This window comes from Chionomys nivalis, chromosome 15, assembly GCF_950005125.1.
Source record: "Chionomys nivalis chromosome 15, mChiNiv1.1, whole genome shotgun sequence".
Taxonomy (NCBI): domain Eukaryota; kingdom Metazoa; phylum Chordata; class Mammalia; order Rodentia; family Cricetidae; genus Chionomys; species Chionomys nivalis.
Genome location: NC_080100.1, coordinates 37,273,008 through 37,290,799, shown reverse-complemented (window position 1 = coordinate 37,290,799; position 17,792 = coordinate 37,273,008). Strand labels below are relative to the sequence as shown.

The 17,792-nt window shown below is 37.7% G+C and overlaps 1 protein-coding gene across 1 annotated transcript in view; it reads left to right on the top strand.

Annotated features, from left to right (window-relative positions):
* Positions 1-261: 261 nt before the first annotated feature.
* The window catches only part of Pde4d (phosphodiesterase 4D), an 821,324-nt gene continuing 803,793 nt past the window's right edge, over positions 262-17,792 (top strand). The window contains exon 1 of the mRNA XM_057790013.1: positions 262-1,070. Coding sequence (XP_057645996.1) covers positions 631-1,070 — 440 coding nt within the window. The 5' untranslated portion in view covers positions 262-630. The remainder of the gene's footprint in view (positions 1,071-17,792) is intronic.

Below are 17,792 nucleotides of genomic sequence, written 5' to 3'. Positions count from 1 at the left end.
CTGAGAACCAGCCAGGAATCATCAAATGCATTTCTGTGAGAGGAGAGGACCTAGTCAAGCAGCTAGGAGCAAACCTCGGGGCAGCGGGGAGCAGGAAGGGAGGGAGGCGCGGGCACAGGGAGGGGAAGGATCTAGAGAGCTGGCCTGACTCCTGACTGGCTGGAGTGGTTTTGGAGAAAGTCAGAGCACCAGCTGGCCAGTCGGGAGCTGTCCAACTTTTCAGCAGCTCTGAGATCCAGTTTCAGATGCCCGGACTCAAGAGCAGGCTACTGCTGCGAGACAGCTTCTAGCTGCCAACAATTCCTAATCTCCTCGGCGGTGCCCTGAGAAAGGAAGAGAAGAGGGGGAGGAAGAAGAAACCGACCATCAGAGAAACCGTGCATCCGAGTCTTGGTTACTTAGGAGCAACCACCGCGCTTCTCTGCCTTGTCCACCCAGCAAGGATCCCTGAGCCATTCCGTAATCGCACCCGCTAGCAGAGCCCCCTCTCGGTGGCCTGGAGCTTCTGGCCGCTACAAGTCGGAAGCTGAGCCCAGCCTCTGTCTCAGGAAGCGGCGGCAGCAGTAGCCCGAAGGCGCTCGGGCTAGCACGGTGGACCCGGCGGGGCAGCGGTGCACAGAGCCGGCCAGGATGGAGGCAGAGGGCAGCAGCGTGCCTGCCCGGGTGGGCAGCGGCGAGGGCAGCGACGGCACCGGCGGGGCTGCACTCAAAGCCCCTAAGCATCTCTGGAGGCACGAGCAGCACCACCAGTACCCGCTCCGGCAGCCCCAGTTCCGCCTCTTGCACCCCCATCACCACCTGCCCCCGCCGCCACCACCCTCGCCCCAACCCCAGCTGCAGCCACCGCCACCGCCCCCACTGCCGCCACCCCCGCCGCCGCCCGGAGCTACCCGTGGTCGCTACGCCTCGAGCGGAGCTAGCCGCGTCCGGCACCGCGGCTACTCGGACACCGAGCGCTACCTGTACTGCCGCGCCATGGACCGCACCTCCTACGCGGTGGAGACAGGTCACCGGCCCGGCCTGAAGAAATCCAGGATGTCCTGGCCCTCATCATTCCAGGGACTCAGACGGTGAGTCGAGAGCGCCCCCTCCCCCACTCTGGCAAAGGGTCACCTCCCCCTTCTCCAATTCTCCCTGTTAGTTGCTCAACACCAATCTTGGAATCCAGGGTCAAATACAAGACACTCAGGGAGGGCGAGCAGGGGCGTGTCTGTTCTTGCCCTGGAAGATACAGTTCAGGTGTGAAATAGACCCGAAAGTACAGCATAATTGTTAACTGGTGTGTGTGTGCGCGTGTGTGTGTGTGGTGTTTCACTGGTTTATTTGTGCCATGCGCCTCCCTCTCCCCACTCGTTTCCATCCCACCCCAGCAGTGAGATTAAACCTAATTCAGTTTGTATCTAGTGGAGGGAGGGTGAAGGCGCGAAAGCTGGGGGTGGGGGAGGCTGCAGTCCAAGCCTGGAAACCATCCATAAATCTGTCCAACGCACTCCGAAAAGAGGGCTCAACCAGGCAGATCTAACCCGAGAGGGCACAGGGTGTGGAGGAGACCAGTTGGTCGCAGGAATTGCAGCACAGGGCTTGCGAACAACTCTTGTCAAGTTCAGAAGTAAATTGAACAGCAAAGGGGAGAACAAACACGTGGGTGACTTGGAGAGTTTGGAGCAAAATGTTCAGCAATCCTTACGAGAGGGAAGGAGGAGGGATGGAAGTGAGGATGCTGTGGGAGTCAGACTGCGTCGGTGTGTGTGTGCTTGTATACACTCGGAGTGGGGTGGTAGTGGTGGTCCCTGAACCACCCTGCTAAGAAGGCACCTCGTTTTAGCAGCGAGCAAGACATGGAGATTTGATTACAGTGATTTCCCCTTAGCATAAAGTGCTCCGGGTGACAGGGCAGGGAAGCCACATGTCAGCTTGGAGTTTTAATAGATGCCACGGAAAAGAGTACTGTAAAGGACAATTACAGTGGCTGAGCAATCACCTCATTCTTAATTCAAGTGTGGAGGTGGATTTTGGCCCCATTTGGTGGTAAAGACATGGGTCCCTCCCCATACACACACAAACACACACACACACACTGGGGGGGGGTATTTTACATACATGCACACAAAGTAACACAAGGGTTTTAGGAGTAGCTGATCCTTCCCATGCTCTTTGGCATAGCGGGTCAGTCATCTAGCCTCAGATAGGGGCAGGCACTGCTGCTTTTCTAGCCAGCCCCCATCCTGGACAATGGGTAATTGTGCATCCAAGCTGGCTGTGTAAACAGGAAAACCTGGGGCTGAGATCATTTGTCTAGCTCTTACTGACAAGAGGTGGCATTAATCAGAAAATAATAATGGTTTCAACTGTATGTTTACGTGAGGATGTGCATGTGTAAATATGTTTCCTCATGTGCTGTATTCCCTACGAAGGAAGAGCATCTAGCCAATCAGTATTCTAACCTTCACGCATGGCCATTCTTTCAGCTGGAATGTATCACTTTGCTCTTTTCCTTCCTGGCTTCCTTGCTTTCCCTGTTGATGACACTGTGTCTGTTAAATGTGAAAACAGAGAACTGCAGCTAATCTCAGTTCAGACCATTGGGAAGTTTGATGACTGATGCTAATTGCAGACATTAATAAATCAATACACAAGTTTCATTGTTTGTGGTGCATATTGCTACATCACACATGTAGTCTCACTCTTTGTGTAAAGAGGAGGTCATCCTCCCCAGTGGCTGAGCATCAGACCATAGAGGCCCAGAATATCAGAATAGGGACAAGGAAATTATTCTGCACATTTTACCTATTCATAGAAAAATTTGGTTATGAGTCCTTAAAAATATTAAAAAAATAAGCATTCTAACTTAATATGTGGGTTGATTGCATTTGTGGAATATCTTAATTGACTACATTTTTAATAAAATAGATTTATTTTGGGAGGATGGAACTGAGCACAATAAGCTAATTGGTATGGAAGCATTGCATCATTGGTTTGAGTTTATTTTTTGTTATGCTCTACACATTGATTAATTGTTCTATCTGAAATTACTTAATTGAATGGTTCAGAGAAAAACTAAGATGTGTAACATTTACATGTTGTCTCAATTGTGGCTCATCTGATATATTAATGCTATACTATTTAGGGATTTATGACTTTAAATTCTTTATAGCACTTGCTGCGTATTTCCCACATGTTCACACACTGAATGTAATCTTTCCTTGAATAAAATTCATTTGTAAATTAATATACTTCGAAAAGGGAATAGATATATTATTATTCTTTAGAATGGTTTAAATGATTTAAAATAATTAGGGAACTTTCATGTCAATTTCCTTAGTTGGCTCTTCCAACAAGGTTAAGTTGAACCATATTATCTCCATTTTATAGACAAGAACACTGAGCCCCAGAGGATGTAAGTAATTTCTTCAACATCACACAGAATAGAAGGACCAAAATTGAGACTGAAAGGCAGGTCAACTAAGGCCTTTCTGAAATAAATGTGTGTGATTTTTGGCTTAAGTTGACAGTATCAAGAATATGTGAAACCATTCATGAAATTTGTATCAACCTATACTATAGAGTATAAGCCAAATAAAAAAAGGAGATATCTAGATCATCCTAAATATGACAGCATAAGCTTCTGGAATCAATATGGGCTTTTAATCTTTATTCTCAACTTGTCCTGTCCAATTAAGCTGGTATCAGTTATCACAAGATAAACTTTGAATTAGTTGACTTTGTATAATATATATAATAATAAACAGCAATACATGAATTCATGCCTAGAAACCTTAAGAATAATAAAAAAATCTGTGACTACTTTCAATTATCTTCTATGGTACCAAAAAGGGTACAAGTTATGTTTGTACACACACACATACACACACACACACACACACACACACACACACCATGATCTGAATAAGGGTTTAAATTGTCTGTGAAAATTAATGTATGAAAAAAAAAACCTCCTTATGAATGCTGGGGAAAACGATTACTTATGGATTATTAAGAAAGTTATGCCTCTGGAAAGCTATTTCTAGCAGGTACAGCAGCATGGCCAGATGTTATTATCTTGGCTGCAATTCTGAGCATCAATTATAATATGTGAGGCAATGGGGAAGAGGCATCTATTTTTTTAATGAAAACATTGATATCAACAGTAAGGATATAGCTCTCAGACAATGATGGTCCATTACTTTGATCTCATGGAAAATGTGACTGTATCTAATGCATTTTGTATTAAGATGTATCTAGCAAGGTAAATTTGTTTATTAATATCAATGTAGGATGAATCTGGAAGAATGAAATTTCCAAAGATAATAAAATAGTTCTTCAAGAGAACTAAATAAAATACCAACAAATATTAAAATATTCTTTAAGTTATATATATCAAATTTATTATTTCCAATAATAACTCTTCAAATTACTGTAGCTGTTTAGCTTAACTGATAAGAGCTCTTTTCTTTTACTTTTCTTTATATAACAAAATGTTTTTTATTAGTAAAGTATATTTCAAACTTTACAATAGCTGGAAATTCTTATCAAAGAATAAGGATGGGATATTCAAACATCATAGGTGATTTTTGATTCTATAAAAGCATTAAGATAACAGAGATGTAAATTTCATGAAAGTGATATTTGAGTTAGAAAAGTTAGAGAAAAACAGCTGAAGTGTCTCATTGCAATAAATATAAATCTAAGTGTGGTGTAACCTTGACATAACATTAGCTTTTTAAATGCATGGACTTCTAATATAGGAAAGGAAATTTTACACTGTAATATTACAGTACTCTTAAGATCAACGTCAAGATGGATGTGGTTTATTGGCTGGGCACTGTCATAGCATATTCAAGGCCCTGGTTAGCTAGAACTATAGCCCCATAAATAAAAATATTAATAAAGAATCGACTCTCGTGGATTAAAAGAGCTATTCTCCATTTTCTTAAAAATTGATTCCATCAAAGACTTTCAGTGCAGCATTTTTCTTCAATGAGGTGTGTAAAGATAACCTAAGTTTGTGGTACAAATCTTGAGTTTCACATTACCAAACAGTCTGCGGGGACATTGGCAATGGGGCCAGGATTTATCCTTAGTGGTTGAACTGGCTTTGGGGGGCAAATTCTCTTTGAAGGAATACCTTGTTCAGCCTAGATATGGATGGGAAGGGGGCTTGGTCTTGTCTGGAAGTGAAGTGTTAGACATTGTTGACTTCCCATGGGAAGCCTCACCCTTTCTGAGGAGTGGATGAAGGGTGGGTAGGGGAAGGGTGGGATGAGAGCAAGAGAAGGAGTGGGAATGGGGGTAGCTGTGTAAAATGAGAAAAGATTATATTAAAAACACTTTAGTAAAAAAATTATAATCTCAAGAAAACAAGAACAACAAAAAAGAGTTGTTATTTACACTGTGTGTTTCAATAAATTCAAGTTTGGGGTTTTATAAAAAAAAACCTTTTTATATTTTTATTCTTTCAATGTTTTATAGCTTGTATAAGGTTTATAACATTTAAAATTTAATTAAAGGCACTAAATATTAACAATATAAGAAAAGGACATGTTTTTCTATTTCTTTGTGTTTTCAATATAGTAGTAGACTTCTAAAAAGAAAATAGATTTAAATATTTTCTCCTTGTGTTTTTCCACTGATAGACTGTCTTCTTAGCTTTTTAAAATACCTTTTCTGACAGCATGTTCCGAGACGTTAATGTGTTAGAAACACATTGGGAGTCTATCATCATATAATTTGGCTCTGGACATTTGAACCCTTCCATCTCTCAAGGAATTGGTGGACAAGAGGAGGCAGAAATTGGTGGTGGGGATAGATTTTTAAAAGAAGTATGTGGAAAGAAAGACACATAGGAACTTGTCTTCCAAAATGGAATGCTTGTGCAGTCTTACCTTTTCAAGTTGACTTCAGTTGCTCACTCCATGACAGTATTGGGGGAAAAGGAGCATTGTCCGCAAACAAGGGGAAGAACTAACCTGCCTGAATACCACCCATCACTCCTGTAGAATTGCCCATTCAGTTTATTGGCAGAAGCAGAGTGCAATTTCCACCTTCCATATCTCTTGACAATTAATTCACATTTATACACTGTGGTCATCTGTTTTGCTCTGTTTTGTTTCATTAGGACACCAGGCAGTCAGGGTTGGCTTTTAACTCACTAAGTATCTGAAACTGGCTTGAATTTCTGACCTCTCTCCCTCACCCCCCACCGCCTTCTGGGATTACAGACATATATCACTATGTCTGGCTTTGTGGGCCTCTTTTTATTAACCAATGTCCTCATCTTCTAAGCAATCGCCTTAAACTAAAAATGTAAAATTACCGTGGATTTACCCTATCATGCCCTTGGAACTGCAGTATTCAGATATTGGTGAAAGGTGACTTCAGAAAATACTCTTTTCACTTTCCTTTGTGAAGACATTCTTACACTTCAACCCACCCCACACCCCACGCCCCACGCCCCACACAGACTGATAGGTTGGTCATTAATTTAATGTGTGTTTAAAGAGGTATCTGGAGAAATATCCTTAAACAATGCATGAATTAATTATCTGAAAATACTAATTCTTTTTAAATTATTCAAATCTTTCAAATCTAACATTTTCAAAAACCAAGTCCATCTCACAGCCTATTACCGAAATTCACATTTAAAAATATATAATCTGCATATCTATAACTTAAATGCTATCGTTTTAGCTCATATCAGCAATATTGCTAAGGGATTATAGCAAGTAGTACTGTATTATATTTCAAAAAATGCCATCGTTATTTTTATTTCAAGGAACATTTTCTGCATTTAAAAATAGGAATACTAATTTTTCCCAAAGAGATGGCATTTTGCATTATATTTTTAAAAAACTCATTGATGAAGTTTGTGTGACTCCATACACATGTTTGCCAGGAGTGTCCTCTGCCATGTCAGATATGTGAGAGCTCTCCTGATACTCTAGGTTTTCTCTGATCCTGTGTAATCATGTGCAGTTATTGATCTATCTCAATGTAGGGTGTCACCATTTATCCCATTGTCCTAAGTCACTGGTTTTTCTTGGACCCTTTTTCTCCCATAATGCTGGATCTCAGAGACCACTGAGATCTTCCAACTTGACCTCTGAAGTACCATGCCTTCCCTTTGGTATTTCCCTCGGTGAAACATTTACAACATTCAGGCATTTGCAGTAGCCTGGCATGACCGGCAATTCTCACCTCCACTATTCTCCATTTATTTCCCGTACCATATGTCAATCACATTGTCTCCTTGTTTGAAATCTTAGAGTAACTTCTGTTAGCCTTTGAGATAAGATCTAAATCTCTTAGTCTGCATCTTTGGAATGTTAACCTTGTCTATCTTACTTTGGGAAAATCTTACTATTAATCCCCACATCCACCAAACCTATCAAACACTCAAATTCTTGTCAAAGATAGATTCTTGGTGTGATTAATGCCATCCCCGTTTTTTTCTGGGGAAAAAAAGTTCTTCTTTCTAGTTCCTTTCCTATGGCCTGTAGCACCTCATTCTCATCTCTTTTAAAGAATTAAATAATATCTCTTTGGACCACTAAGAGATACTAGGCGTGAGTGAGAGAAATAGTCTTCCTTAGGGAAGGGCACACCAACTGGTTATCCTACAGCAAATGCTCAGCCCTGAAAACATATACATATACACTGAGAAGGTTGTATTTATATATTTAGGAATATACATATATGTGTGTGAATGTGTGTGTGTGTGTATTTGAATTTGAAAGTGAGAAAGGGGGTTGCAAGGGAAGGGTTGAAGAGAGGAAAGGGAAATTATCTAACTATATTATGATTCCAAAAGCTGAGAAATTATAACAAAAAAGAACATCCATTTGATTTCATATTTGCCACCTTTGGAGACTTTGGAGATAAAAGAGGGAGTGATATTCTTTTGTACATTATATTTCGGTAGTTACCCACTGTAATTTAATAATTAGTGATATTGCTTCTTCCTTTGGGCATTTAAGAACTTTGCATAAAGTATGACTTATATGGGTACTCAATGAATGATAAGATTTTAATGTGGAAATAACAATGAGACCTAGCCTTTTTGGTTTGAGCTCTCTCAGACAAGGTATATTTGATTTCCTTAATAATATCTATGAAGCACACAGAGCCAGTGATATTTTGCTCATTTTGGAGGTTATAAAAGGAATATTGTCTCTTCGAAAAATAGATGCATATCCATTTCCAAATACAGGATTTAGACATGAGTTTTAAAAGCCCTCGGCTGATGATATCCTCATAATACTGACGTATCTGCTGGTACCCGTTGCTATCTGATGAGAAGCAGCCTATAATTTGCTTTAAGATATGAGGGCTGAGGGGAATTACAGTGATTATGAGGAGAGATAGCACTTCTCATCTACCTTGTGAGAATGTTACATCAGAATAAAATAACCCTGAAGTAATCCCTCCCCTTTAATTTAGACAAATGCCTATGGAGTCCATCCTCACTTCTGCATCTGGGGGCTCAGAGAATCCACTGGGATATGACAGAGTTCAAAGATTTTTTCATCATGTTCTCAATTCGTGTCCTGGATACAGGAAAGTTAAGATACTGTGCTTTAACATTAACTAAGCCATTGACTAAATCCTCTAAGGGAACAACTGTGAGAGCATCATATGTATTTGGGTGATGAGTCTCATTAGGGTAGCTGAAGTGAAGCAGCATGAAATGGTAAATTTTTTGAAGTGTATAATACTGCAAGCAGTAACGGCTTTAGAGGTTTTAAGACCAACATAGTCTCAATAAATATTTAGGGAATTATTTCACTTGAAGTTTGATTTAAATATTTATAAGAGTAGTAAACATTTTGAAAAAGAAGCTTTTTTGTCACCAATGTGATTTTGGAACACATCATATGGGCTAGTACTTCAGGTGGTATGGTATTAACTCATGAATAGACTATGTATTTGTGGAATGTAAAGAAGTCAAGAATGAGACTCATGAATATATAAAATTGGAGGGGCTGGTTAGGGTAGCATCCCAACTCAGTGTATGTATGGTAAGTTAATGTATGGTGTTCATTGGCTTATTGAAATAAATGTTTTACCTCGTGGTACAAAACTAATACTTAAAAAAGTAGTAAAATGTGTAAAATCAATAATAAAATTATGAAAAGCAAAAGAAAATAGACAAAGGACATAAAAAGATAATTTTAAAAGAAATATTAATAATAAATATGTATTTAATTTTTTCATCAGGCTAACTACGGAGTAAAATTGAAAATACATGTTATGTAATTTTTTCACTTATCATATTTTAAGTGATAGAAAGATGAAAAATTCAAAGGAGCTAGAGGTATAGATAAGTACCCATCTTTTTTTAAAAGAGTTTTAGTGTAGGGTATAAATTAGGAAAATGTTGATGAGTAATCAAACAACATGTATCAATGTTTTGTACAAATGCCTTGCCAAAATAATTCTAAGCATGGAAATTTGGCTTAGAATATAATTAAATGCATAAGCAAAGAAGTGCTATATCACAACACTGCACATACTAGCAAATATCAGAAAATTACCCAATAATCTCTCAATGGACAATTATGGACAATGATGTTATACCTGCAACGAAAGACTGCTACATTAAAGCAAATCAAGAAAGATCGTCTGCATTAAAATGTAGTGATAAACTGCATGTGTCGTTATGAGGATGAAAACAATTTGGAGACTAGAACACAGAATATGACTCATGTTAATATTCTGCATTTGTGAACATTTATATTTACATGTCTCTTTCTTTCTCTCTCTCTCTCTCCCTTTTCTTCTCCCTCTCCTTCTCTCTCTTCCTCTCTGCAATCTCTGTAGAAGCAAAACGCTACCAATTGTTTCTGGCATTTAAAGAAGAGGTAGTTAGGAGGTCTTTGTTTTTCTACTTTGTGTTTTTTTTCCTTTACTTGATTTCCTTTAAAAAGTCAGCATAAGCTGACTCAATATATAATATACAAAAATAACATATTTCTTTCCTTTGTATTTTCTACCTAATTTTGTCAATATATTTTGTTTATAACCCCTTTCCTCCCTGACTTCTAAAAATGAAAAATGTTGCACTATGAACTAAATTAGAGCAAGGTAAAACAAAGCAAAGACACCATAAAGGAGAAAATAACAGCATGGAGATAATGTGCAATATGAAAGCAAACCAGCCATGCCATTGATTAATGATTAATTGCCAAAAACAGCTCAGAGATTTAACTGTGTGCTTCCTAACAATGAATTCAAAAAAGGAAACGTCAGTTTGAGATGCATGTATGCCAGGAGGTTAACAAATGAGTTGATTTATGAACACATTTTTGGTGAACTGTAAGAATCCAAAGAAATATTTCCCTATGATGTCTTACAAGAAAAACACTATGGGACATGACACACACGGTTTCATCGGCTTCTCTACACTTCATCAAGTGTGAATTAAGTATGAGTTTTGCTTATAGCTGCAACTGTGTTTTGATAAAGCTCTGTATTGATGTCCTGTTGTTGAAGACATTCAAAGTCTACCAGTATTGGAGCCTCAGTTGGCATTCTTTCTGTGAATCTTCCATTTATTTACTTTCATGGTTTGTGCATTTCATTCATGCATATTACGTGTTTTGGTCACTGACACCTCTCGTACCCTCTTCTCCAGTTCCTCAACTATCCCCAATGATTTTTTTCTTCTCAATTTCATGAGTTCTGTTCTTAAACCAAATGTCTACTTAGAGCTGTCTATTGGCATTCTTCCTGGTTCTTTTCCTTCTGCTCCGAATGTGCTACTTGTTATATTAAAGGGAGATGGCTTGGGGCCTGAGAAGATGGGAGAGTTGGTAATGTTTGCTGTGCAGTCATGAGGACCTGAGTTCAATTCCCAGGAACAAATAAAAAAGCCAGGCATTGTGGAACTCTTGTAATTCTAGAGCAGGTAAATTGAGATAGGAAGACCCTTGAGTTCATGGGCCACCTGCCTCGGCTAATTGAGGAGGCTCAGGCAGATGAGTATCCTTGTTCAAACATCAGGATGTATGGTGCCTAAGGAGGAGCAACCCAAGTTTATCCTCTGCCTTTCATGTACAAGCATATTATCACATGTACACACACACACACACGCACATACACAGAAATGCAGATACTTTTCTAGCACGGTATTCTCCTAGGCGTTCTCCTCTAGAGGCAAAGTTCAGTCTTATGTGCTTGTCCAGATACCTGAATTTTATGTGCATGCTTTATTGTTTCCCCACAATTAAATACTATTTGTTTCCATGACTCCCCCATCACTATTTTTTGACCCGATTTATCTCTGTCACTGCAGCTTTCAGGCAGGTCCAACCTGACTGACTCAAGCTTGGTCCTGATTTAAAATCCATCAATCTAAATTCAGTCTCTTTTCATTGCTGGTAGGACATGGAGCTGAAGAAACTCAGCCTGGCTCACCAGCTCTCTGATTTTCTGACATGATGTGACCATTTCATTCTCCAAATATTTATAGCTCTGTTTATTCTTTCCCCCTCACTTCCCATTGAATGATCCAGATAAACTAATTACAAGATGCAGCCCCAGTTAATACATGGGCCTAGGCCAATCAAATGTTAGGGACATTTGCTCTCAGTCATTCTCTGAACACTGAGGACACCTTTTGTTTATTGTGATCGTTTCATTTACCTAACAGGAAGATGCATTTTTATCCTAATTGGAAGTGATTTTAAATCCTAAGATATAATTTTGGTGTCTTCTCAGAATTTTGTATTTTTTCATCACTACTTGGACCCATTTTCATCATCTGAGGTCTTTCACTGTATTGAGGACCAGGTTCTCATCTAGGGATCATTTTCCAGGCGTTTTTACTACTCTGAAATCAACATGGGTGTTTCAAGGTATTGACTGAAGAAAGATCATCAAACATTGATAAGTAGTTGATGTTCTTATCACATTTTGCAAAAATAGTCAACAATATAATAATGACATTCAAGGGAATATATGCTTAAGGAGCAAATATCTGTACTAACAACTCAGAACTGGCCACAAACATAATGTCTTTTGTAAGTAAGAATATAGGCACGATTCCACTTGAGTAGGCATCCATCCATATCAACTGGTGTGTCTTCCACACAGGAGCCTATGTATGCTTTCCCTCATTTTAGATGTTTGTGAAACCTTTCCATTCTTTATCTTCCATAATAATTCATACCTCAAATTTTATACAAAACCACATGTTTTGGATAAAATATTCTCAGCTCCCCCAAGCCTGTCATATACCGTGTAGATTTCCTTTATAGAATTTGTGATATTTTAGCTGCATGATTAACTTTATGTTTATCTGCTTAATGTCAACATATTTTAGCAAACAATAAACTCCTCTGCAAGCATCTATCAATTTTGTTTCCACCTAAACACAACACTTTCATGCCATTTGCACTGCAAGAATTAGTAAAGAAATAAAACCTAGAGTTTATAAGATTACCCCCTTTATAAAAGTAGCAATCTATTATTTTAGAGAGAAATAATTCCAAATTCAGGAACTCTTCCTTATGAGGTTGTTTTATGTTTTGTTGGTGGTGGTGATGGTGGTTGTGGTGGTGATGGTAGTGTTTTTTGTATATGGAACTTACAATTTGTTTTACAGAAAAGGCACTGAGTGCTAGAAAGGGCAAGTCATATCTGATAATAGGATATTACTTCTGGAAAGAAGCCTGTCAAGCAAGAAGTCAGTGAAGCAGTAGCACTGTAGACTATCAAGACTGTGATACTGTGGGAAGAGAAAAAAAAAAAAAAAACGAGATATTAATTTTATGTCACTTTGTTTGCACAGCGATTTAACTTAGTGCTAATCATCTAACCTTTACTTATATATTAAAATATTTTCTTCATATTCATTGTTTGTGTCCACCCAGGTCAAACAAACGTGAAGTATATAGAACTACTCAGACCCTCGCCATCTGGCAGTTTCTTGGGATGTGGAGATCCAATAAAAATAATTTTTTTATTTATAAATTAAAAGCCAACGAAATTATTCAAGAAATTTCACAACAGTGGGGGTCAAAGAAGTATATGCACCATTATTCTCACAAACTGGTGTTCTTAGCTTCACAAAGGTTTTACTTGGACGATGCACTTGGCTTTTATTTTTGTAAGGTTAGACAAGAAAGTGGGTCGTTAGTTCTGTTGACATGGAGTATTCTGTAGGGCAAAGCTACAACAGTGTATTGAAAAATCATTAGTGATAGATTGTAAAATATTTTGTGATCACATTATAATATAGTAGGTAGCAAAAAACCTAACAAGAAAGGACAGTTCCATGTTGTTTCTATAGCCACTCTGGCACAAATATCCTCAACTCACCTGCATTAACACGTCCTTTATGGTGTTATGATGTTCATGTGAGTTCAAACATAATGATGACAAATCTCATTAAATAGACAGAAAACGAAGAAAAATATTATAGATTCTTTCATATAAAAAAATCTACCTCTTTTGCTAACCTTAAGATATGATTACATGAGCAACTGAAGTATATGGCAAGCAAGTTCAAGATGAAAAATTTTAAAGACATGATTTGTCTAAGCTGCATTACAAGTTTAACAATATTGATCCAGAAACTCCATTAAATGGTTGTAACATATACAAAGTTATCTAAATATTTAAACCAATAAGAAAAGCTACTGAAGACACACCATCTATGGAAAAGCAATGTCACATACCGGCCCCCAGTTAGTCCGGCAGCCTGTTTATTACCTTAAGTACCACTCTTTTGTCTATTCATTTGATGTGAAAGTTTAATGTGATTAATGAATACTTTCGATCTTCTCAGTATAATTAAAACCCTACCTGTAAAAATGAATAAAAAGAAATTGAATTATAGAAGACAAAGCTGAAATACAATCATTTTCCATTGAATATACACAGCCATTGGTTCATAGTGGGATATCACTGTCAGTTGACTGTGATTAGGTAGATAGTGGACACAGCGAAGATGTGTCTTTAGTAGATGACCAAAGGCTGCAGGTCCCTCACTTCAAATGGATATTCCAATGTTCCTGCCAAAATGCGGTTCTCCAATTACTATTCAGCATGTGCTGTGTAGAACAGGCCAGGAGAGCCAAAGAATTAGTTCCTTAATTTTCCCCATGATGTCAGCAAGGCACAGAGATTTTAATTATGGAAGTTACATAGCTTGTTTTGAGATTTAAAGCTCATTTATCAGATATATGGAGTAACAGATGGGAAGAAATTGGGGGTATCATTAAGATGTCCATTGAGCACATTAGGTAAGATTCAAGATTGTCATTATTGAGCCAATGAACTGGACAGACAGTTCTCAGAAAAGACCACAAATGGCCCATAAGTATTTTTTAAAGTGTTCAACACCCTTACTCATCAAGGAAATACAGATTAAATCTACCTAGAAATTCTAACGCAACCCAATCAGAATAACCATCATTTATTAAAAAAGAGAGAGAGGGAGAATAACGGCAACAACAACAACAAAAGAATGAAAAGAAACAACAGCACTTACTGAGGAAAAGATGCTTTTACTGCCAGAGGAATGTAAGTCAGTACAGCTACAATGAAAATCAGTCTTGATATTTCTCAGAAAATTAAAAATAGAATTACCATATGATTACCACTTTTGAGCATATGCCCAAAAGACTCTCCATCCTACAGAGATATTTGCATAACGATGTGTATTGCTACTCTTCAAAAGAGAAAAAAAGTTCCTAGAAGTTCATAATCAGAAGGCTAAACAATGAAAAGGTGGTGCATACTTACTATGCAAGTGTTCAGCCATAAAGAAAGATGAAGTTTGTCAGAAAATGGGTGGATGTGAAATGTATTAAGAGAGGTAGCCCAGACTCAGAAAAACAGCTCTCACCAATGTGTTGCCTAGGTTCAAATTTTTACATATGTATATTAATGGGGCAACATGGATATAGTCCAGAAACGTAGAAAGACACCTTGAGGGAGATGAGACATAGAAAAGTACACTGTAGAGAATAAAAGTACAAGTGACATGAAAATACATAGAGGCATTGGGTGGGATGGAGCATTCAAGGAGAGAAAGGGGCAGGGAGAGAGGCAGGGGGAGGGGCAGTGGCAGGGAGAAACAGCCGAAACAAAGTATGCATAAAAATGATATAAGAAACATGTTACTTTTTATGCTAATTTTAAACTTAAGGTATAAGAAGAAAGAAGTGATGATAGTCTGGAGCTAATGATATAAAAGGAATGATGGCAAAGAAGATCTGAGTTTAAGAAATATTTTATAGAGGAAATAATGTTTGGTAGCTGGTGATTTAACACTATAAAATAAAATAATCTATTAGCTGTATTCAAGGAAAATATGATTAAGGAATCCATAAGTATCTGGGCATGTAAGGAAAATATAAAATATTAATTACCTTTTGGCTTCTCTGCAGTCATCCTAATTGCTAGTTTATAGTGGGGGCAAATCTGAAATATTAATCAAGGCAAACAATTTAAAAGTATTCAACTGCAGTTTAAATTTGCAGTGCTGTTGTTGTAGATGAAAAATTATTATGCCATTGCAATAAGGAGAACAAATGCTGTTTTATTATGGGAGCAAAGTAGATATGTTCCAATGAAGACCACTACAGATTAACACATTCCTTCAAATTGGTTCTCTGATCACCTTTGAAACTAGCAAAGAATATCATGTCAAATTATTTCCTCTTAGGAGGCCGCATAAAGCTTAATGAACTATATGTGTGTGTGTTTATATGTGTGCGAGTTTTTGTGTGTGTTTTTGTGTATGTGTTTTATATGTGTATGGGTATGTATGTGTGTGTTTGTGTATGTGGGGGGGATATCTATCTCTTTCTGTCCTCAACTCCAGGCTTTGCAGCTTTTGTTTTCTAATCAACTGTTTCTGTGCACACCAATCCCAGGAAATCCACAGACGATGGTGTATGTCTGCATAATTTTGAAACCTTGCCTAAACTTTTTTTCCCATGTTCATCAATTGAATTTTGTTTTTGATATCTACCAATGGATATTATCTATCTCCATATAATTTCTAACTATACTGCTAACCTTTTCATTTGTTATACCACATTTGTTAGACCTACCAAACACTTATGCTAACAACAACATTCAATCCTATGAACACCCTCTAATTTTCCTTTGCTCTTTTAGTTCTGAACAATAATATTTTCTAGGAAGGCTATTTTCATGAACCATTTCAATAAATAATTCCTTAACTTTTCACTTTTTTAGTATTTAAAAACTCCATTAGTATGTCAAGTTTTAAATACACAGCAAACAAAGATTTTTTGCATGTATATTTTCATATATTTCAGTGATATGTTTAAATTCTGATTATATACTTATTTTTATGTTTAATTGATTCATAGAGCAAACACTATAAATTTCCAATTTTTTTTTCGTTATCCTTCTTTTTGGTTACCTTGTTAGTATTAGGATGCATACACAACAGCATTTTCCATTGTTCAAAGAGAAAAGGAATTTTACATCTTTCTAGAAAATATTAGGGGCATCTAACTACCAACAAATATTTTAAAAATATTTCTAGATCTCCTGAGTAAATTGCGAGCATGGGGACCTTGGGGGAGGGTTGAAGGGGAGGGGAGAGGCAGAGAGGAGAGCAGAGAAAAGAGTAGAGCTCAATAAAAGTCAATAAAAAACATAGGTACAGCCAACTTAAAAAATATTTCTAGAACATTTTAAAATGCACTATCCTAAAAAAAAAAAGAAGAAGTCTTCCTAAAAAAATGTTTTAAGAAAAATGTAATGGGAGGGTTCTCTCCCACTCTCTGGTTCCTGAAAAAGCACTCTGAGGCTTAATATTAATTTCAAACTGCCACTATTAATGGCTTAGGCTTAATACTATGTAACTTTTACATCTTAAGTTAACCCATTTCTATTAAACTATGTATTGCCATGTGGCCATGGCGTTACCTCACATCTTGCTGCTCTGGCAGCTCCTGGTGTTTCCCTGACTCCACCTTCTTTTTCTCTGTGCCTTTGCTTTGATTTCCTGCCTACCTATATTCTGCATTCAGTCTATTCTTCACAATCAGTCAGAAAAGGGTATATTGGTGGGGAAGAGAAGAATATTTTCAGGTATATACTTGTCTATCTGGGTGATATTGCTGGTCAGATCAGCTGCTGAAAGTTGGAGAATTTGCCTATAAACATACAATTAGAAATGTTATGTAGATGATTGTCACCAGTATTATCACTATTATTGTCAACATCATGATCACCATCTTTTCAGCATCATCCTTTATTGAATAACAAGTCTGATAGTCCTAGAAGTTTTATATAGATCACACCGTACTTCATCCTTTTAGTAATCAATCAAGCATGTACTGTTACCAATATGCCATCATGGAAAATTGTGTCACACAGAAATTAAAGATTTACTTACAAGTCAAAGCCAAAGACCTTCTCACTCCAGAGTTCTAGTTATTTCATTTGGTCAGAGCTCAAGACTCAGAAGAATAAAATAATGGTATAAATGAGTTGAAAATTACTGGAATTCAATAGGCATCAACAAGAATTCACAAAGAATTGGTATCCATGGAACAGAAGCTCAAGGATAGAAGCCAGAGGAATGATAACATTGAGAATAGAAGAAGGAAAAGAAAAGCCAGCAATAGATCCTAAGGAGTTTTCATATCCTTGTTTTAAAAGAGTGGTTGGAGGGAGGGTCAACAAAAATCCTTCTTTGTATTCAATAGAAATTATATCTGGACAATGGACAAAGATGAGTACATAAGAAAATAACCTTCCTGCCATGATCTGTGTATCAATCATAGAACGGAGGCTCTGTAGAT